Source organism: Vipera ursinii, assembly GCF_947247035.1.
Source record: "Vipera ursinii genome assembly, chromosome: 1".
NCBI classification, from domain to species: domain Eukaryota; kingdom Metazoa; phylum Chordata; class Lepidosauria; order Squamata; family Viperidae; genus Vipera; species Vipera ursinii.
This window is the reverse complement of record NC_139512.1, coordinates 325,809,655-325,831,566: the sequence shown is the minus strand read 5'-3', so window position 1 is coordinate 325,831,566 and position 21,912 is coordinate 325,809,655. Positions and strand designations below refer to the sequence as shown.

Here is a 21,912-nt window from a genome sequence, read left to right as displayed (position 1 = left end):
TCTCACTGAGGAATATAAATTTTGGTCTCCATTGTGGTCGTAAGTCGAGGATTATCTTTCTTTATGTGAAAGTCTGATTGAGAGAGATTAAAGATCAGGAATGCCGTTCCTTCTTGTAAAAAAACAAAATCTGCACACAGCAAGCGTGCAAATATTAAAGCATGATTTCGTTCCTTCGCAAAGCTCAGGCCAGCGAGATATCATTTTACCGCTACCAAGGATAAAAGTCACCAAATTCTCCTCAGAGAGGGTTAACTCAGAAGAAGATCGCTAGGGGGCGTTAAACGGATGCTGACGGTAGCCGAAACTTTTAAAGTCGGTCCAAAACATCCAGAGGGAGGGGAAGCGCGGGCGAGGGGGGGGGCGCTTTCCCCGCCGTGACTCGAGGAGCCGGGCGAAGGCACGGGGTTAACCTGCAACTGCGCCTCTCCGGGAGGGAGTTGCTGCCGCTTGCTCTCCCCAGCCGCCTCCCTTGGCAGCTCTGCCTGCACGGGAAGGGAATCCCCTCCCCACCTCGCCGCACGCCCGTTGTTGGAGCGACGCAGGTAAGACGCTCCCGGGTTCTCACTTCCTCACCGACCTTTGCGGTTAAACGCGGTGGGAGAAGGAGGCAAGCGCCAACGTCGCGTGGTGCGCTGCGGTGCGATGTTTTACCTCTCGCACGGGCTGCTCCCCGCTCGTGCGGACGCGTGGGAGGATCTTTCAGGAGGTCGCATCGCGGGAGTGGTTGGCCCGCGTGCGGGTTTGATTTTTATTTTTTTATTTTTTTCGGGTGTGCGTGGAATGGGTTCGAAGGAATTGTATTAATGAATTGCTGGTTTTCGTGCAGGGAGAATAAAGGAAATTTAGGACCATCCAGGAAAAGTAAATACAGAGGATGCAGATTTAGAGGGGAAAAAAGTATGCCTTTTTAATCGTGAGGTGCAAAGCTGCTGATGCTCCCTGAATCGATTGCAAAACTAAGCAAGTCCACTGAAGTGAATCCCATTGAAATTAGCAAATCTTCCTTTCTGACCCAGCATGGGCAGTCTAGAAGCAGGTTTCTGGGATACAGAAGATGGGACAGGATACAGAAGATTGGTTGTTTATGTGTCAGTTCCTTGGGTGTTCTGACCCCACATATCTACAGAATAGGTAAAATCATGAATTACATTTCAGGAGTCGAGGACAGATTTGCCACCTTATTCTGAGCTCATCCATTTATGCTGCCAGAGACAAGTGGTCCAGTTGAGCCAAGTATTGGCTATTTTGAGCCTGGCAGCGGTTCTCCGAGTTCTTGGGAGAATTCTTGCCTGGCTTTGTTATTTGAGATCCTCTTAAAGGGAGATTTAGTCAAGGAGGTTGCCTTAGATCAGGCTGCTGGAGTACCTCCTCTGATGGCAGACAGGAGATTTGCACATCACTTGGTGCTTTTAACTGAAGAGGTCACAACTCGAAGATATATGGCCGGCCTGCAAATATTTCTAGGGCAGTCCTGCTTACACAGTCTGGTTTGGTCTGGCCAATGATCACAGAAGGAGACTACTAAGGAACACAATTTTCTGCTATTCTGAATTCCTTCACTGGAAAAAACTAGGAAGTAAAAATAAATAAACACAAGCAGAATTAAACTCTCAAGACCCTTGATTACCACTAGCCCTCCTCCTAGTCACCTAATAGGCAAGCAAGAGGGAACCAGAGAGAGGCAGTTGGACAGTTCTTTTTAGATAATAAAATTGGTTGGTTGGTTGGTTTTGATGCCTTTCAACCAGGCTTGATCCCTGGCTACTGCTTGAGCAAAGTCCCTGAAGTTTTCTTAGCAAGGATTTCAGAAGTGGTTTGCCAATGTCTCTTTCCTAGGGCAGAGAGAGGGAGAAAGAGAGAGAGAGACTGGCCCAAGGTGACTGGCTTCTTGCTTAGAACTTCTATAATTCCAGTTTCTAGCCTGGTTCTTTAGCTATTTAACTACTTCATAAAGACAAAACTCATCAGAAGGAGACTAAGCCCTGTGAGACAAGCCCAGAATTTCTTTGCAATTCATTCATGGAATTTCTGATGGAAGGGAAAAAACAATCCCATAACAGCTGTTGTTTGCAAAGATCCTGGAAGGGTCCTATTGATCAGAATGGGATGTGCATATTTCCTACATAGGTCTCCTCACAATTCTTTTCATCCCCCCCCCTCATGATTTCTCTTTTATTCTTTTAATTTAAAATTGGACAAGAGGTTTTTAACCCAGTGGTGTCTTTCAAACTGCCAGTATGCAAAATAAATATGTAATATTGGTCAGTTTGTATGGCCTGTATAGATTGCTGTTCAGATAATGGACTACTTAGATACTTTAAGCTTTAGAGAATTCATCTGCAAGGCTGTCTGTCAGCTATTCCACTCCCAGATTCTTGGGAGTTAATAGAACTTTGGCTTTTCCATGTAGCAATCTAAGAACAGAAGCCACACAGGCTTTCCTGTATACGACAGAAAAGAGGCCTGGGTAAGACATTATATTAGAAACAGGAGATGCCTGAGCTGACACATGTGATACAGTAAATTGGTCTGAGAGATTTGATAGAATTGAATTGAGTTTGAAATTAAAAGAACAGCCAGTGAACTGAGCTTTATGCAACTTGATTTTGCTGGACATGTGTAGATCCTTCTGTTGTCATTTGCTAATGTTTTGTAGATCTCACAATTAACAGAATAACAATGTTGGAAGGGACCTTGCTCTGGTAGGAAACCCTACCATTTCAGACAAATGGTTGTCCAGTTTCTTCTTAAAAAGTTCCACTGTTTGAGCATTCACCACTTCTGGAGGCAGGTTGTTTCATTGGTTAATTGTTCTAACTATCAGGAAATTTCTTCTTAGTTCTAGGTTGCTTCTCTCCTTGATTAGTTCCATCCATTGCTTCTTGTCCTGCTTTCAGGTGCTTTGGACAATAGCTTGATTCCCTCTTCTTTGTGGCACCCCCTGAGATATTGGAACACTGCTATCATGTCAGCCCTAGTCCTTCTCTTCATTAAACTAGACATACCCAATTCCAGCAATCATTCCCTATATGTTTTAGCCTCCAGTCTCCTAATCATCTTTGTTGCTCTTCTCTGTACTCTTTCTAGAGTCTCAACATCTTTTTTATAGTTCTAGGTTGCTTCTCTCTTTGATTAGTTTACATCCATTTCTTCTTGTCCTGCCTTCAGATGCTTTGGAGAATAGATCCCTCTTTTTTGTGGCAACCCCCTTAGATATTGGAACATTGCTTCTCTGTCTCCTCCTAGTCCTTCTTTTCATTAAATTAGACATACCCAATTCCAGCAATTGTTCTTTATATGTTTTAGCTTCCAGTCCCCTAAATAAGGTAAGTGACATGGGAACACCTCTCTGAACACTAGCAGAGGTCAAAGTGGATATGTTAGCTAGATCATTTTTATATCCAGGAGCACCCTTCCTTTTCCTACCCCTACATGGGGCAGCAAGTCTTTACAAAAAGGGCAAGGGAATTTTGGAGGAGGAAAACAGATTTTCAGGATTTGGGGCACTGGTCTTAGTTTACTTGAAGTCCAAACACATTTGTTTCTTTGAGGGAACCGTTGTGGGAACAGGCAGTGCATAACATTTCTAGATGAATAAGGTAGATCTGGAGAACTCCAAGGAGGGGGGAAATAGGGACTATATGAGCATACATAGTATGTTCTTCCTTGCTTTTTGATAATGAAGCAGACTGTAGTAAGATTTGGTGATGAATTTCCTACCCATTTTTTGCCTATTAATATGTAGCTGTTCATCAATGAAGGCTGCATTTGTGAAATAGACATTGACACTCAAAATATCTGAATCATAATCTCTAAGTCAATATTTTTCAAAGGGAGTTGCTTATATCATAGTTGCATTCCCTTCATTAATGAGATAATGATAAAGCTGGCCGGGATTCAGTCTTCCCTCAAAGGTCACAAGTGAAGTCAGGTAGAATTGCAATTGCCATTTTAATACAGTTATTACCATATTATGCAATTAAGTTGATAAGAGAGAAAGAAGTAGCCTTCTTCAATCTGACTCCTTTTCCTCAAATTCCCATCTCGCATAGCTAATATCTCTGCTGAGTAGCAGTTGTTTTGTAATTCCAATAGAGAAATATTGCCATATTATATCAGCAATTGATAATTTAAGGAAATGTCCAAATTCTAGTTTTCTCTTGTCCATTAGAGCCATTTCACACATTCCACCAGGTTTTATTTGCTATCCAATGAACTTAGGTTACAGTGTCTGTCAGCTCTTTGAGGTAGACAGAGTCAAAGCAGGAGTTTCTGGAATGTTGTATAGGACAGAATAGAATTTGGAAAGCCTGTCAAAGTTTCTCTGCATCCCGTTTTATACTAAACAAAATGAGGGTGAGATAGTTGTATTTCTTATTGCCAAGGAAAGATCCTTCACAACCCCATTGTCAAGTGTAAGGCATCTGAAACAGGTTCTATGCCCCCAATGCTGGGGCCCATCTTTAAAAATTTACCTGGGACTACTAGCTGCCATTTTAATTCCCTGCCATTCCTGCATAAAGATGCTATGGTGGGGGCCTTAAGGGAAATTCAGAGCATTACTACTTCCTACCCCACCCCACCCCCCAGCTATCGGCTGGTATATCAAACATGAAAAATAAAGGAAGTAAAGTTCTCCTACATAATTCTCAAGTATTATTGGGGGTTCTGGCTGCACCAACAAAAAAATTAGTTGGCCTCCAGCAAGCTTTCTAGGCCAGAAGTTTAAGAGGGAAAGTTCATAAGGAGCTTCCGAATCCACTGCAGTTTGGAGAAACCTGGAGAAGAATTTCAAAACACAAAAAATCAAAAATAAATGTCCCTCTCTTACCATAAATCAGAATGTAACAAAGAAATATTGTAAGGAGGAAAGGGAAAGGAGAAGAGAGAACCCATCTGAGGGTTGGGCAACTCCTGTTCTTTAGAAGCAACTGCTGTCTTGTGTACATCCAGTAGTGGGAGGTATATACTGTACCATCCCAAGTTTAGGAGAATTTCTGTCAATCTCTGGAGAACCTGAAGATATGGCAAGAAATATAAACAGTGATTCTTAATCAAGAGTCTCTTCTTGAATAAAGCAACAGCAATACGCCAAAATGGCAATTCTTCTGTTAGCATATGGTTTGCTACAATTAAGCAGTTTATCTTTTCTTTTCTAGTAAGAAAAATTCTTTGTGGTCATGTTTAACCATGTCAGGATTATATGATGGTTTCCTCCACTCCTTGTGTATTATATCTGTAAGCAGAAAACAAAATACATTTCTTCTTTCCCTTTCCCTAAGTCTGCCTCCAATAGGCTCAGTAGAGAATAATAATAATAATAATAATAATAATAATAATAATAATAATAATAATAATAATAATAATAATAATAATAATAATAATATACAAAAAACTGCGCTACTCGGAACACCTTACATTTTCAGGAGATACCTGGTTGATATCTGGGATGCTGGCAGCAACCCTTGTCAACCATTAATGCCAGTCAATTTGAGTGTTCAGTTGATTGAGTTTCATGTTTTATGAATAAAAGAAGAAGAAGAAGAAGAAGAAGAAGAAGAAGAAGAAGAAGAAGAAGAAGAAGAAGAAGAAGAAGAAGAAGAAGAAGATGATGATGGAAGGGACTTTGGAGGTCATCTAGTCCAACCCCCTGCTCAGGCAGGAAACTCTATAGCATTTCATACAAATGGCTGTCCAGTCTCTTCTTAAAAACTTCCAGTGTTGCAACATTCACCACTTCTGGAGGCAGGTTGTTCCACTGGTTAACTGTCAGGAAGTTTCTCCTTAGTTCTAGGTTGCTTCTCTCCTTGACTAGTTTCCATCCATTGCTTCCTGTCCTGCTTTCAGGTGCTTTGGAGAATAGCCTGACTCCCTCTTCTTTGTGGCAGCCCCTGAGTTATTGGAACACTGCTATCATGTCACCCCTCATCCTTCTCTTCATTAAACTACACATACCCAATTCCAGCAACCGTTCCCTATATGTTCTAGCCTCCAGTCCCCCAATCATCTTTGTTGCTCTTCTCTGTACTCTTTCTAGAGTCTCAACATCTTTTTTACATTGTGGTGACCAAAACTGGATGCAGTATTCCAGGTGTGGCCTTACCAAGGCATTGTAAAGTGGTATTAGTACTTCACGTGATCTCGATTCTATCCCTCTGTTAATTCAGCCTAGCACTGTGTTGGCTTTTTTGGCAGCTGCAGCACACTACTGGCTCATATTGAAGTGATTGTCCACTAGGACTCCAAGATCCCTCTCACAAGATCTTTTAATCAAGACCTTGGATTAATGTTCTTCAAGACCAGAAGAAAATATATATATATTATTATTATGATTGATTACACAATCAGCTTGGTGTTTAGACTGGATCTGGCATTTTTATCCACCCATCAAGTCCTTCCCAAGGACCTGGAACAAGCAGATGCTGTTGTTTAAAGGGGTTAAAAGTAACATTGCAGGAGCTAAGCTATTTCAAATAAAGCTCCCTTTTGTAATTGACTGGTTGTGATTTTGTCAATGCCGATGGTGTTCAAGTGGTGCTCCAGATATTTTAGGAATAAAGCCAAGACACCTATTGCTATTGATAGTACCTTTGTTTTCTTTTGCCACAGTCATTCTACTTCTATTTCTAGGTCTTTGCATTCTATAATTTTCTCCAGTTCTCTCTCCAAGTACTGCAACATCACTATCCAAACTTTTTTGTCTTTCTTATCAACAGTTATTAAATCTGGAGTGTTGTATGGCAGATGCCTGTCTTTTGGAATTCTAAATTCCCAGAGCATTTTAGCTTCTTCATTTTTTGTTACTTTCTCTATTTTATGGTTCCACCAGTTCTTGCAAAGGATATTTCTTGCAGATCTGCACCATTGTTGCTACTTTGTTGTGCCATTATTATTTGTGTTCAATCTGTGCAATCTTCCTACAGCAACTAACTAGGTCAGGGGTAGGCAACCTTGGCTCTTTTATGACTCGTGGACTTCAACTCCCAGAATTCCTGAGCCAGCATGGCTGGCTCAGGAATTCTGGGAGTTGAAGTCCACGAGTCATAAAAGAGCCAAGGTTGCCTACCCCTGAACTAGGTGATCCACAATTTCTTCAATTTCTTTGCTGTCTCAAGTCTGGCTTTATATGCATTTATTCTTAAGTTTCTTCTTGGCAGCTTGGCAATTTCTTCAATTTTCCTGTTTTTAGCTATCGCCAAGTCTTATTGTTATCTGTTTTGCCTGCTATTGTTTTCTGTATTGGCCATATATTACTTTGCCTTGCCATGTCTCATTTCTATTCTTCATTTGGTCTTTCTTATAGGCCAGTCTGCTCTCTCCACTACTCAGTAAGTGGTATACTACTTTCAGTGCATCTTCTTCACTTTCCTTGAGATATTCTTCCAATGCTCTTTTTTCTTCTTACCAACTGCCTGGTTGGTGTACTTGCAACATTCTATGTTTGCCTATTTTCCTTGGTATGTAGCATCTGTCAGCATGAGGAAGGACATGATTTATTGCCTTTATTTTTCTATTTTAGTTATACTTAAATCCAATCCACTATTCCAGCTGTGTATTTAATGACTGGAAATGCCTAGCTATTAATTGCCTTGATGATATTTTCTCCACCATGCAATCACTGAGTGCCTGCAGAAAGATACCAAAAAACAAACCTTTTTTAGCCCTTGTGTAGTAGCTCTAGTCCAGACATGTCAAACTCGCGATGTCATGTGACGTTGCGCAATGTATCAGGATGGTTTTGCCATTGCTGGCAATGGGGTGGGCGCAGCTTCCACATGACGCGTCCGGCCACCCCTGCTCTAGTCCATTTCCCCCCCCCCCTCTCTCTCTCTCTCTCTCTCACACACACACACACACACATTCAAATCTCATTCATGTACTGTATGTTTTGTTTTACACATCTTTCATTATAATGATCCACACATGGTCTATATCTGTAAGCAACACTTTCATAATGTTATAAGTATCAACTTTTGAGTTTATTGAGTAATTGAAGACCATAAGTTTAACCTTCCACCATTGGAGAATAAGTCTCATTGCAGTAAGAGGCTGAAGCTTTGCAACCAGCTTCCTATTTCTAGTGGTGTCATTGGCTCATGGCATAATTTCCTTTATTGGATCCCCTCCTTCACAAATGCCATCTTCTGATATCTATACCTTCATTTGGAACTGAATGAAATGAGAAATTTCTCACAATGCTTCTGGTGCACTATTTTTTAAGATCATTGTAAGAAATTAAAATGGAAACTTTCTGAAAGTACACAACAATAATGCTAGACATATCCTCATATGAATACTAAATAGGGAGATTATTACAGACTTACATTTGTAAAGTTGCTGCAGTTTTTATCTACTGCTACACTCGGGTGATCATATTTATTAGGAATTATGTAGGAAGCATACCACAGTAGCAAAGGGAGGCTTCAACTATCCAGATATCAACTGGGAGTCAAATTCTATTCTATTCTATTCTATTCTATTCTATTCTATTCTATTCTATTCTATTCTATTCTATTCTATTCTACAGCAAGCGGGAGATCAAACAGATTCCTAACCAACCTAGCTGACAACTTTGTCATCCAAAAGGTGGAGGAGGGAACTAGATGCAAAGATATACTAATAGAGAAGAAGTGATAGAGGGAGTTGAAGTTGCTGGAACCTTGGGTGAAAGTGACCAAGTCATACTGGAATTTAATATAATGCAAACACTAGCAATAGAAAACAATCCAGCCAGTGTCTTAAACTTCAAAAGAGCTAACTTTAACAAACTCAGAGAGAACCTAGGAAAGATCCCATGAATGAAAATCCTAAAGGGGAAAACAACTCAAGAAGCATGGGAAACTGAAAAATGTGATCATAAAAGCCCATACCAATACAATATCACTGAAAAAGAAAAACAAGAAATTCAAGAAGAAACCAGCATGGCTGCACAAAGATCTCTCTGACAAACTGAAAGACAAAAAGGACAAATACAAAAAAATGGAAAGAGGGATACATAACTAAGGCCAATTATCAGCAGACAGCCAAAACATGCAAAGATGAAGTCAGGATAGCAAAGGCTCAGAACAAACAAAGACTTGCAACAGAAATCAAGGATAATAAAAAAAAGTTTCTTCCAACATATTAACAACAAGAAAAAAGTCAAGGAAACTGTAGGCCCACTAAAGAAAGAAGATGGCAAGGAAATAACAGGCAACAGGGAGAAAGCATAGTTTCTTAACTCCTTTGCATCAGTCTTCACACAAAAAGCAACTATAGCCCAGCATACCAAAAAAAATCACTGTAAAAGACAAACTAGAAATAAAAATTAAAATAAGCAAGAAAATTGTAAGAGAACACCTTGATGAATATAAATCACTGGGACCCAACAGACTATATCCCAGAGTTCCGAAGGAGCTGGCAGATGTTATCTCAGAACCATTGCACCATATCTTTCACAAATCCTGGAGCACCGGGGAAGTACCTGAGGATTGGAAAAGGGCTGATGTGGTTCCCATCTTCAAGAAAGGGGAAAAAACAGACCCAGGAAACTACAGACCAATCAGCTTAACATCAATACCTGGGAAGATCCTAAAAAAGATAATCTAAAAACAGATCTGCGAACAACTAGAAACAAAGTTATAATTAGTAGCTAGCATGGGTTTGTTAAAAATAGATCATGCCAAACCAATCTTATTTCATTCTTTGATAAAGTGACTAAACTAGTAGACCGGTGAAATGCTGTGGACATAGTATACTTAGACTTCAGTAAAGCATTTAATAGAGTAGACACAACCTACTCCTTGGTAAGCTAGAAAAGGGTGGAATAGACAACATCACCACCAGATGGATCTGTAGCTGTCTGGCAAACCATATTCAACAAGTCCTCAATAGCACTACATCCTCATGGAGATGTAAGCAGTGGGGTACCACAAGGTTCCGTCTTAGGCCCAGTACTCTTCAGTATCTTCATAAATGACTTAGATGAAGGAATTGAAGGGGAACCCATCAAATTTGTGGATGACACCAAACTGGCAAGAGTAGCCAACACTCCAGAAGACAAATTCAGAATCCAAAAAGATCTTGACAAACTTGAACAATGGGCCTCTCCAACAAAATGAGTTTTGTTTTACATTTAGGCAGGAAAAATCAAAGGTAAAAGTACAGATTAGGCAAAACCTGGCATAAAAGCAGTAACTGTGAGAGGGACCTTGGAATCCTACTGGACGATCAATTGACTATGAGCCAGCAGTGTGCAGTAGCAGCCAAAAAAGATAATACAGTCCTGGGTTGTATAAACAGAGGCATAGAATCAAGAACATGCGAAGTATTAGTACCACTTTATACAACCCTAGTAAGACCACACCTGGAATTCTGCAGCCAGTTTTGGTCACCCTATCACAAAAAAGATGTTGAGAGTTTGGGAAAAATTCAGAGAAGAGCAATTAAGATGATCAAAGGCCTGGAGACTAAAACATATGAAGAACGGCTGCAGGACTTGGATCTAAAGAAAAGAAGAAATAGACATGATAGCAGTATTCGTATTTGAGGGGCTGCCACAAAGAAGAGAGGGGTCACATTACTCACCAAAACACCAGAGGGCAGGACAAGAAACAATGGCTGGAAACTGATCAAAGGGAGAAGCAACCTGGAATTAAGAAGAAACTTCCTGACAGTGAGGACAGTTAACCAGTTGAATAGCTTGCCCCCAGAAATCGTGGGTGCTCCATCACTGGAGATTTTCAAGAAGTAGCTGGACAGTCACTTGTCTGAGATGGTATAGGTTCTGCTGCTTGAGCAGGGGGCTGGACTAGAAGACCTCCAAGGTCCTATCCAGTTCTATTCTATTCTATTCATATTGAGGATCAAAATTCTTAAGTTTTGAAGTTCTTGGCAAGTTTTACAAACCTTCCTAATTGTATTGTCATTTTGATTTTACAGAATAGTAATTCTAAAATAGAGGTTGCATACATTGCAAGTCAATAATATCAGGAAGAAAAGATTAATTATGAAAAGGCATCACAGTTCAAAACATTGTCATCAAATTTATCAGGAAATGCTTTTAAATATAACAGAATAATCCTTACTTTAAAGCCAGTTAATCTGCTGTCGTGTGATAACTTAACTCCACTTAACAAATTCACACAAGGATTGCAACAAGATAATAGGACCAACCAAGCAAGGGAATGAAATGCAGTGCCCTTTTGCTTAGCTATTCCAGTATGGCTGCTTTATTTCCATTTCCTTTGTTGCAATATGAACTTACAGGAAGCAACCTGCCATGTTGCTAATGATGAAGGTGAAGAGATGGCCTCTTTTGTAAGTTACTCCATTGCCAGTATAATACCTAACAATGCAATCTGGTGCAGCTATGGATTTTCCTACTCATTTTTGGGCTACAGCTGTGTATTACTATTAACATAGACCTATTCCCCTAGGTTTTTTTATTTTTGTTAACTTTGGCTAGACAACAAAGAGTGCTTTTTGATATCTTTTCTCTTTTGAACATTTTGTCTGCTTTTATTTTTGACACAATGTAAAAAGTAAGATTCCAGTTTTCGCCCATAGCAGTTACAAAAGAAACTTGTAGGGCAGTGTTTCTCATCCATAGTAACTTGTGGAAGTGCGGACACTAAATCCCAAAATTCCCCATCCAGCAAGCCCACCCATTTTAAAATCATTAAGATTGAGAAATACTGAGGTAGGTAATGAGGTGAGATGGAAGGCAGTGTTCTAAACTAACACTCCTTCAGTTGGAAAATTAAGTTACAAATATTGCCAGAAGTAGATCACAAGGGAAACTCTAACCTTGCTTGGAGAATAAAAGATGCTGAATAGAATCCACTAAGTACAACACAATTGTTTAAATGTTTTTGCTTCAGTTAAAATTTGGAGCAAGGGGGATAAATGTTCTGTAAGTGCTTTTTTTTTTTTAGCTAGATGACTTTCCCCATTTGTGAATGTTTTGGTTGGCAATCATTTGTGTGCTGCTCAGTGTTGGACTGTGATTGATGCTTTCCTAGGTTGTATTCAAAGGTTGTCCATAGGGAGATGATAAAAATATCAAGATGGTGCCTGCGGGGGGGGACCCTTTTTATGTACAGGGAGGGTTTCAACTCCATCTTGTTTTTATTCCGTTCTGCAAAAAGATGCTCCTAAATCAGGGGTGTCAAACTCAATTTCATTGAGGGCCGCATCAGCATTGCGGTTGCCCTCAGGAGGCCGGGTGGGTGTGGCCAGGGTGGACGTGGCCTACTGGGTGGGCATGGCTAGAGTGTGTATGGCCTACTGGGTGGGCCTGGCCAGCTCTACATCGTTATGGGGGCCTGGGCAGCAGTGGGACAGATCTGAGGGTCTCTGGCAGAAGGAGGGTCTCTGGGCCAAGGCCAAGGCAGTGGGGGCCGTTCCCTCACTGTTTCCAGGATGGCTTCACAGGCCACATGAAACCACTTTGCGGGCCTGATCCGGCCCCCAGGTCTTGTGTTTGACATGTCTGCCCTAAATGATACTAACTCTGTTTCTACCCATCACCTCTGAAAGAGCCATAGAACAAATAAGTTTTTTTACCCACTTCTTCTCCCTGATTCTCACTTCTCACTTAACAATTAAAGGTCTCCACTTAAATATTTCCTACAGTTTTGCTTGCATATGGGAGCCAATAAGTAAGAAACAGAACAGAATTTTGCCAGAGTGCCTGTTGCTATTTACAAACAATTTTTTGGCAGTGTCTCAACTTGGATAGTAGAAAGTGGATGAAGTGCACCATGAGAACTGACCTTGGGATGAAAAAGCTGTTTCATGAAATCACAAAGTAAATCTCTGAGGCCTGAAATGACACCACCTCCCAATCCTGGGCTGTTGCCTGTTCCTGTAACAGGACCAAAACATCTGTATATAGCAAACAGTTAATATTTGAGTCATTTAGAAACAGCCTTGTTGCAACATTTGCCAGAATGATCGATGATATATAAATGGGGGGAAAGCAAGAGGGTGGATCCCCCCCTTAGTTTTACACATCCTTCTTTTTAAAAACCCTTAGTTTTGTTTCCAATTCTATTTTACATCTGAAGAGTTAGTATGGAGATGTGATTATGAGATCATATGTTTTTTAATCCAATTCCATAGCAATTCAGAAGTTCAGGCTTTAATTCCAGATGGTGTCAAATACTTTGAAGCTCATGAACAGAAAAAAAAAATGTTTTTCACAAAGTTTTATTTATATGTGTTGCTTGAAATCTCCCTCCCTTCTTCTTTTTTCAGAGAGAAAAGAGGTTTGGTGCACTTCGTATGGTTCATTCAAACCAGTGCACACTTTGAAGGGATGCACTCATGCAGAGTAGCTCTGCCAGCCCTGCCACCTTGCATCCTGCTAACCAAGTTTTTAGAAACTAAAGGAAGGGAAGACATGTTTTCATTGCTTTATCTTTTTGTCAATGTTTCTCAATCTCAGCAACTTAGAAGATCTGTGGACTACAACTCCCAGAATTTCACAGCCAGCATATTTGCAGGAGAATTCTGGGAGTTGAAGTCCAAACATCTTCAAATTACTGTGATTTACATGCTAATAGCCCCTTACCTGCTAGTTGTTTCATGTATAGTTATACTAGACACTTGGTCAAATAAATCTTTCTTCATTTAAGGGATATTCACACTGCAGTAGTACTTTCCTACTAAGAAGTTAGTCTTGCTTGGTTATTTTTGCTTGGATCAATGGCTTTTACTGTCAGAAAATCAAGTATGGAGTCACTGCCTGTCATTTTAATCCACAAAATGATACAGTCAGTACAGAGTAAGAACCAGATGTAGAAACTACTATTGTTAGTGTATATCCAGATCACTTTCTTAATATTTTAATCAGCTTTTCTATATTCACATCAAGACAGTTTAAAATAATTACAACTAGGTTGATTGTGACAAAAGCAGTCAGTACTGTATATTGGTAGAGTTACGTGAAATGACGTTTGTTGATACAAAAAGCAGTCCCTGCACCTGTGAGGAAGCACTAGGATAAGAAGAAGAAAACTGGATACTCATAGAAATGATAAAAAAAAATCCGATATAGCCTTGCTGTTTCCTGGGAATGAGAGAAAATGAGATTGATGGCAGGAAAGCCAGTATTGTATCACCCTGCCAAGGGAAGCGTGTGAATTTTTTAACTGAGTTGGAAGGATGGCTTGTCAGTGGAAATGTCTAATGGCTCTTCCGCACAACATACTGAAATTGACTCAAAGAGTAAAGTCAGTGTGACCTGTAAACTGACCAAAGCCAGGGCGATGAGGGATAGAAGGTATTATTAATTATATATTTATTTGAAAACATTAAGGTGGTGCCCACAACCTTGCAATTGAAACCCTTTTATCTTGACTTTTTTTCCCTGCCATGCATGCACCATGGAACTTCAGTCCTCTTTGGCAATGCCAGTAAGGAGTGGGGGACTTTACTTAGTTGTTATGTGCTAAAGCCCCAATGCCAGCTGGGTGATGTTGATTTAAGATATGTGTTTCCTGTGTCCCTTTTCTTATGTAAGTCACTTTACTTATTCTTGACTCTCAACTTTCAATTGTATCTTCAACTGTGAAGACACAGACAAATTATCTAACAAAATTCAAAGATGGGATTTGAGTAAATGGAGATCCTGAGTTTTTGAAGCTATTAGTCCTCACAAATATAGAGTTTTTTCCCCTGACTAGATCTTCGTTTAAGCACTTCCACACTGCAGTCCTATTCATATCTACTGGGAAGTAAGTCCCAATGTGATCAGTGGAACGGTATTTTATTTTCATTATTGCATTATTTTATTACTTTATTACTTTACATTTAGGTACTCAAGGTCCTAGTTTTTCTGCAGCCACAACCTTGTGACCTACTTTGGACTGGCCCACAGTCACCAGTTGACCCACTGTGGATTAAATTAAAACCCAGAGAGTTTTCTTAACAGTACTGAAAGTTTTTGGCCAACAAAATATTAAATGATTGATTTCATTTTTGTTCTTTGGATTGTTGTTCTGTGTTTTCTTATATTTGGTATTTAATTACAGCAGTTATACTACCACATTTAGAATGACTCCAGGTGTTTAATTTGTTTCCATAAAAGTTAAAAAAAATAAACTGTTTTAAATGTCTGCATTTCACAAAAGGGCTTTGTGGTTACATAAATAGTGTTGCTTTAAATAAGATATTGGGCACAATCTGTTTTGTTTTATTATAATGCTTATATTTTTATTTCCAACTCTGGAAATATACTAATACCAACTTTCTTTAGGGCTATATGCCTCAGAACCCTTCCCCATAATTTATCCCCACAGCTCTGCTCTATCCTCTGTCTTGGGGGGACGTTTCATAAAATCTTCCAATATTTGTGTAACAGAATAACAGCTATTCTGAAATAGCGCTAAACCGATGTTTAAAATAAATCTCTGGGAAGACAAGCAACAGAAATAAAGGGGAAAAAACCCACTATTTCTGGCAGGATTCATAAATGAAGTTCATCAGATAATAATAATAATAATAATAATAATAATAATAATAATAATAATAATAATAATAATAATAAAAAAATCTACTGACAGTCCAAATTGCCGACTTCGCAACAACAAAGTTGAAACTGTTTCACATTTAATATGTGAGTGCAGCAAAATCACGCAAACTAATTACAAAGCTAGACATGACTGAGTTGCTAAACTAATCCACTGGGCATTGTGTAAAAAATATGACTTGCCTGTGTCCGAAAAGTCATGGGAACATAGGGTGGAAAAAGTTGTTGAGAATGAGAGGGTGAAGATCTTGTGGATACAGACAGATCACCATTTGGAACACAACATGCCAGATATCGCAGTCATAGAGAACCGAAGCATACAGTTGATTGATATCGCTGTACCAGGAGATGCCAGAGTCGAAGAAAAAGAACTGGAAAAAATTATGAAATACCGCGGCCTGGCCATTGAAACTGTGCGATTATGGATGAAACGTGTAACAGTGATACCCATTGTCATCGGGGCACTGGGAATTATGTCCAAAAACTTTGCAAAATACATCAAGAAATTGCAGCTTCCTGCAATAACTCCAGCAAAGCTACAAAAAACTGCGCTACTTGGAACATCTTACATTTTAAGGAGACACCTGGTTGATACCTAGGATGCTGGCAGCAACCGATGTCAACCATTAGTGCCAGTCAATTTGAGTGTTTAGTTGACTGAGTTTCATGTTTTGTGAAATAAAGTTTTATAATAAAAATTGAAAGGGACCTTGGAGGTCATCTAGTGCAACCTCTTGCTCTGGCAGGAAACACTATATCATTTCAGAGAAATGGCTGTCCAGTCTCTTCTTAAGAACTTCCAATGTTAGAGCATTCACAACTTCTGGAGGCAAGTTGTTCTACTGATTAATTGTTCTAACTGTCAGGAAGTTTCTCCTTAGTTCTAGGTTGCTTCTCTCCTTGATTAGTTTCCATCCGTTGCTTCTTGTCCTGCCTTCAGGCACTTTGGAGAATAGCCTGACTCCCTCTTCTTTGTGGCAGCCCTTGAGATATTGGAACACTGCTATCATGTCACCCCTCACCCTTCTCTTCATTAAACTACACATACCCAATTCCAGCAACCGTTCCTGTTAAATTCAGAAGGGTGCTTTCAGCCATGCTCTTCTTCTAGTGGTAAAACCTTGCCTGGGGAAATTGCACGATTGAATGGATTTTTTGTTCTGATAATTAGCTGCATGTAGAAAGTTAGAATCTTTCTCCTGGAACCTTGTTTTTCATCTAGGTAAAGGGGAATTATTTTACACAGCAATCTCAAATGCTACAGCCTAACTGTTTTATTGAATAGTAGGGTACTTTTAGCTAAAAGCAACAGGGAAAGTATGGAGATACCTTCAGATATATGTTTGTGTGAGTATATACCAAGCATTTTTTAAAAATGGATGTTATTTATTTTTAGATTCATCATGATCATCTTTGCTATCTTTACTGCTCTGATCCTTGCTACAGGACACTCACAAGAAGCAGATGAAACTATCACATATACGGTAAAGATGATATTTTAAAGGGAGAGAAGAAGAGAGACAAAAATATAGTATGTTAGAGAGTTTTCAAAAATACTATTTTTTATTCATTCAGAGAATCTGCAATTTCCAGTGAGATGATTTGGAAAGCCTTGCCAACAAATAACCCTGTATCTAAACCAGAAATCTCACTTTTACTAGACAATCATTATTTCAGTAGCCAATTAGATCCAAACATAATTCAGAATGCTGGTTTCAACTTTAAGTGTCCTAGATGCAATATATCTTAGAGCAGATTCCTTATGTCCTCCAAAAATTTGGACTGCAGCTCCAACTTATCAAAGGATAACGGACTGCAATCTAGCTAATGGCACAGATATGTAGAAAGTTGTTTTAAGGAAATACCCTTTTAAAGCATTTGTTTTATAGAGCACAAAGTAAATTTTGTGTAAATCCTGTGATGAAATATAAATCAATGAATACCAAACCCAACGCAGGTAGTCCAAGAAAAGTTTGTTAGAAGTTCTGACAGGTACTTAAAAATATGCTTATTCTTCTAAGCCAATTTTCCAAATCTACTGTTATCTTAGTGTATGGATTATAATTCTCATTAGTTTTATGACTTGATAATTATGAGATACTTCCTAAAGATACAAGATTCCTTACTACTATGGCAATTTGGGAAGTTGTCATCCAACACTTCAGGAGGATGCCAGGTTGGAGAAGTATGTTCAAATGTAATGTACAGGTAGTCCTTGACTTACAACAGTTCATTTAGTGACCATTCAAAGTTACAACGGCACTGAAAAAGTGACTTATGACTGTTTTTCACACTTAACAACAGTTGCAGCCTCACCATGGTCAGGTGATCAAAATTCAGATGCTTGGCAACTGGTTCATATTTATGATGGTTGCCGTGTCCTGCAGTCATGTGACCAACTTTTGCAACCTTCTGACAAGCAAAGTCAATGGGGAAGCCAGATTCTTAAAACACCAGATTATTAACTTAACAGCTGCAATGATTCACTTAACAACTTTGGCAAGAAAAGTTGTAAAATGGATCAAAATTCATTAACCAATGTTTTACTTAGCAACATAAATTTTCGGTTCATTTGTGGTAATAACTTGAGGACTACCCGTAGTCTCTGTGGCATCTTTAAAATGGAGAGCGCAGAAATTGAAACCTTGGACTTCTGCCATTGAAATCTGGGAGGCTGGTCTAGGATAAGAGCTGATACTAAATTTACATGGTTCTGACTGAGGTAGGAGGTTTAAGCAAGAAATAAAATATTGTAAAAAATGATTAAAATACTGAACTACCTGGGAAATAATTATGTAGTGTATTAAGGATAGATTAAGCTTTGATTCTTCAGATAAATTAATTAAAGAGTCTTCTAAGTATTAGCAACAAAATTGCAGCAAGATCATGCAGCAGCCTAGATGATATAGAGATTCGTGGGGTATAAAAAGATTGAATGCAGAACTCTACAGGGATAATGTTTGATAATTGCTGTGAAAAAATTCTTTCAAAATCTGGAGCCACTCGTATGAAGCAGTAATATATAGTTGTGATGAATGAAATATGCCTATTCATCAATCATTTTGTGGCTTTACACCACTGCATTTAATCTATTTTTCTGGATTTTGTTTATTTTCTATGCAGCAATGCACAGATGGTTATGAATGGGACCCCATCATGCAGCGATGCAAAGGTACATTATACTATATTAAGGTGTGCATTAATATTTTCATATCTGTCAGAAGCACTTAGAAGCCAGATCTTGCATAATAAAATTTCCTCCATACTTTTCCCAGTGGAAGCTGTTTATGGAGAAGGCAGTAGTTGTCCCAATTGTCTGTGTTTTGGGTCACCTCCTGATCCTTTTTTTTTTTGATCCAATGACAATGATCCACATGGGTTGTTCTTTTTGGATCATACAAGTTTACAATTTTATAAAATGCACACACATGGCTGAATAGTTCATCGGTCCTGTCATATTTGATATGAATGATTTATTTAAACAATTTATATGGCTGCCCACCTCATGAAAGCAGCTTGTTAGCTAAGGGAGAATTGAAAACATTAAAAGAAAATATAATAAAACAAAAACAGAAGCGCATTACATACAGCACAACCAAGACTATGCTACAAATATATTCCAAATCATTGCAAAACAGGCTTATATGGTAGAAACCAGGTTTTCAAGGTTTTATGAAAGACTGTCAGGGTCAGGATCATCTTACTCTCAGAGCATATGGTGTTCCAAGGGGAAAGCACTTGATAGAGATCATCTGTTTCTTGGATCCCACAAGGTGACTTTGTCTCATAGAAGGGATCAAAAGCATATCCATCTTGCCAGATATAGTGGGACAGAGACAAAAGGACACGGGGTTCTGCCGATAACCAGACCTGTACCATGTATAGCTTTAGAGATCTGCATTGCATCCAGAAGCTTATAAGGAGACAGTATTACATGAGCCACCTCTGATCCATGCCAAGAGAAGGCTGATTAAAGTCACTCAATACCATCAGTCTTGGACTACATTGCTTCAACAAGGAAGCTACTATGTGGCAGGGAGGCTGGTATAGTAACAGAATCCGATCCTTCAGGATGAATGCTAATTAGAAAATGTGTTCCAGGATTCCATCTCTCCTTCCTTCTTTCATTTAAAAAATAATTAAATAAATCTACTCCTCTTTTCCAGAGTAGTGTTCATCTTCCAATATACTCTAGTTACAAAATCAAATATATATTTTAATAGTGCACTCAAAATCAGAATGCATTGCCTGTCTACTGTATTACAGTATAGGTAGGGTTTGTTATACTACCTATTTAAAACTATAGACACATTTCTAAAAGAGAACATGAACTTGTCATCTGATGCTTAGTTTTATAGTTGTTCATTCATCACTCCACTTTTTATACTAACTATTGATAATTTCCTGAAAACTTACTGTTTATTTGAGATTATTATTCATAACAAATAACATAGAGCTCACTCTGTGTAATAGTTCCTTTTCTTCTTGTCTTTACTAATCACAGATATTGATGAGTGTGAAATTGTGCATGAAGCATGTAAAGGTGGAATGAAATGTGTTAATCACTTTGGAGGATACCTCTGTCTGCCCAGATCAGCCCAGATCATTGTCAATAATGGCCAAGAAGAAACAGTATCAGACACTGGTAGCAGAAATGGTAATCCCATCATCCGTCGGACACCTCCAGATCAGGTACCATCTCGGATACAGTGTGCAGCTGGGTACGAGGCAAACGATCACAATGTGTGCCAAGGTAAGGAAGCTGTTTCATAGCTCTGCGAAATAAAACTAGAGCAATAATAAATGTGGCCATAGTGTATAATGAATTTAGGGGATAAAAATGAATGTTGGATGACATTAATCAGAAGTGATATAAAGAAAAATGGTATAATTAGTATTGCAGTATGTGACTGAATCAAAACCCTGCATTTTAATACTGCAGCTGAAGACACTATATACTAAGGCATTCCAAAATCTAGAACCCAGGTTAACAGCCTCATTGATGAATAGTCTGGCACCTAGAAGATAGATGGTACTGATCAAAGTACCTCCTCTGTGTTACAGAAAAAGAAAAGATGGTATGGGAAAAGTAGAGGATTTCAAATACTAAAAGAACCATGGTGGTGTAGTGGTTAGAATGCAGTATTGTACCTGACTCTGCCCACTGCTAGGAGTTCAGTTCTGACTGGTTCAAGGTTGACTCAGCCTTTCATCCTTCCAAGATTGATAAAATGAGAATCCAGATTGTTGGAAGCAAAATGCTGATTCTGCAAACCACTTAGAAAGGGCTATAAACTACTATGAAGCATTATATAAATTTCAGTGCTATTGCTTTTGCTAAAAAGCTGAATTATCCAATAAAATTATTGAATAGTGCAGTCAATATGGAATTAGTTTCCACAATGATGACTACAGATTCAGATAATTTTAAAAGCAGATTGCAAAAATTCACAAGGAAGGAGTGTATCTGCTGCTATCAGCCAAACTAGCCAAAAGGAAACTGCAAGGCCAGACTCTATAATATTAGCCAGAAGATGGAACAAAGGGTGGTGAAGGGAGGTTGTTTTGGCTTCCTCCATTTATGGGCTTTCTGAAGGTATTAGGCACAATCCCCTGGGAATTTCTCACTGCAGATCCATAGAAACTTCTTCTGGGCAACCTCTGTGTGGGTAAGCATGAAGATTAAAAATGAAAAACCATAAATCAGACAATACATTTTAAAAACAGTTAATTATTGATCTATAATATATTGTATATAACACTCTCTATCTTAGCATAACAGCTACATACAGAAACATAGCTCATTCACCTTAATATGTATCAATGATGGACAATCCACTGCATACAAACTGCATGCAACCCGAATGTATTTTTATTAAAAATTTCTGAGAAACAACTTCTTTTTCTTTTCCATCAGAAAGTATCTACTAATAAGTATATAGAATAGAAAATATCTATTAATATAATGTCTGTTATATACTATATAGATCTCTAGGGGTCTAAATAGGCTGCCCTAATCTGGAGGTGTGGATATAGAATTCATGCTTGCAAATATATGATCTATCATTAACTTTTGCCCTATTTCTGAATGAAAAGTTTAGAAATAATTTAGAGACAAATATGCTGTTTAGATTAAGCAATCAGAGGATAAGAAACTTAATTAGCTCAAATTAAAAAGTAAAAGATTGTTTTAATGGAATTTGAAATTATTCACATGATTTTTGTTTATGTTAGAATTAAATATTTAAACTGAACAACGGGGACAGTGAGTTAATTGATATAGAACATTCCTGTCCCTGGCAATCTAAAAATAATAGGGTTATCAGTGCATGAAACATAGATGTGTATACAGATAAAAATATCAACCTTACTGTCAAACAAAATCAAGCTTTTAA

At 38.6% G+C, this 21,912-nt stretch overlaps 1 protein-coding gene across 1 annotated transcript in view; it reads left to right on the top strand.

The window, feature by feature from the left end:
* Positions 1 to 337: 337 nt before the first annotated feature.
* EFEMP1 (EGF containing fibulin extracellular matrix protein 1) overlaps positions 338 to 21,912 on the top strand; it is a 64,753-nt gene continuing 43,178 nt past the window's right edge. The window contains exons 1-4 of the mRNA XM_083349266.1: positions 338 to 545; positions 16,914 to 17,001; positions 18,641 to 18,689; positions 20,022 to 20,270. Of these exons, the coding sequence (XP_083205392.1) occupies positions 16,921 to 17,001; positions 18,641 to 18,689; positions 20,022 to 20,270 (379 nt within the window). The 5' untranslated portion in view covers positions 338 to 545; positions 16,914 to 16,920. The remainder of the gene's footprint in view (positions 546 to 16,913; positions 17,002 to 18,640; positions 18,690 to 20,021; positions 20,271 to 21,912) is intronic.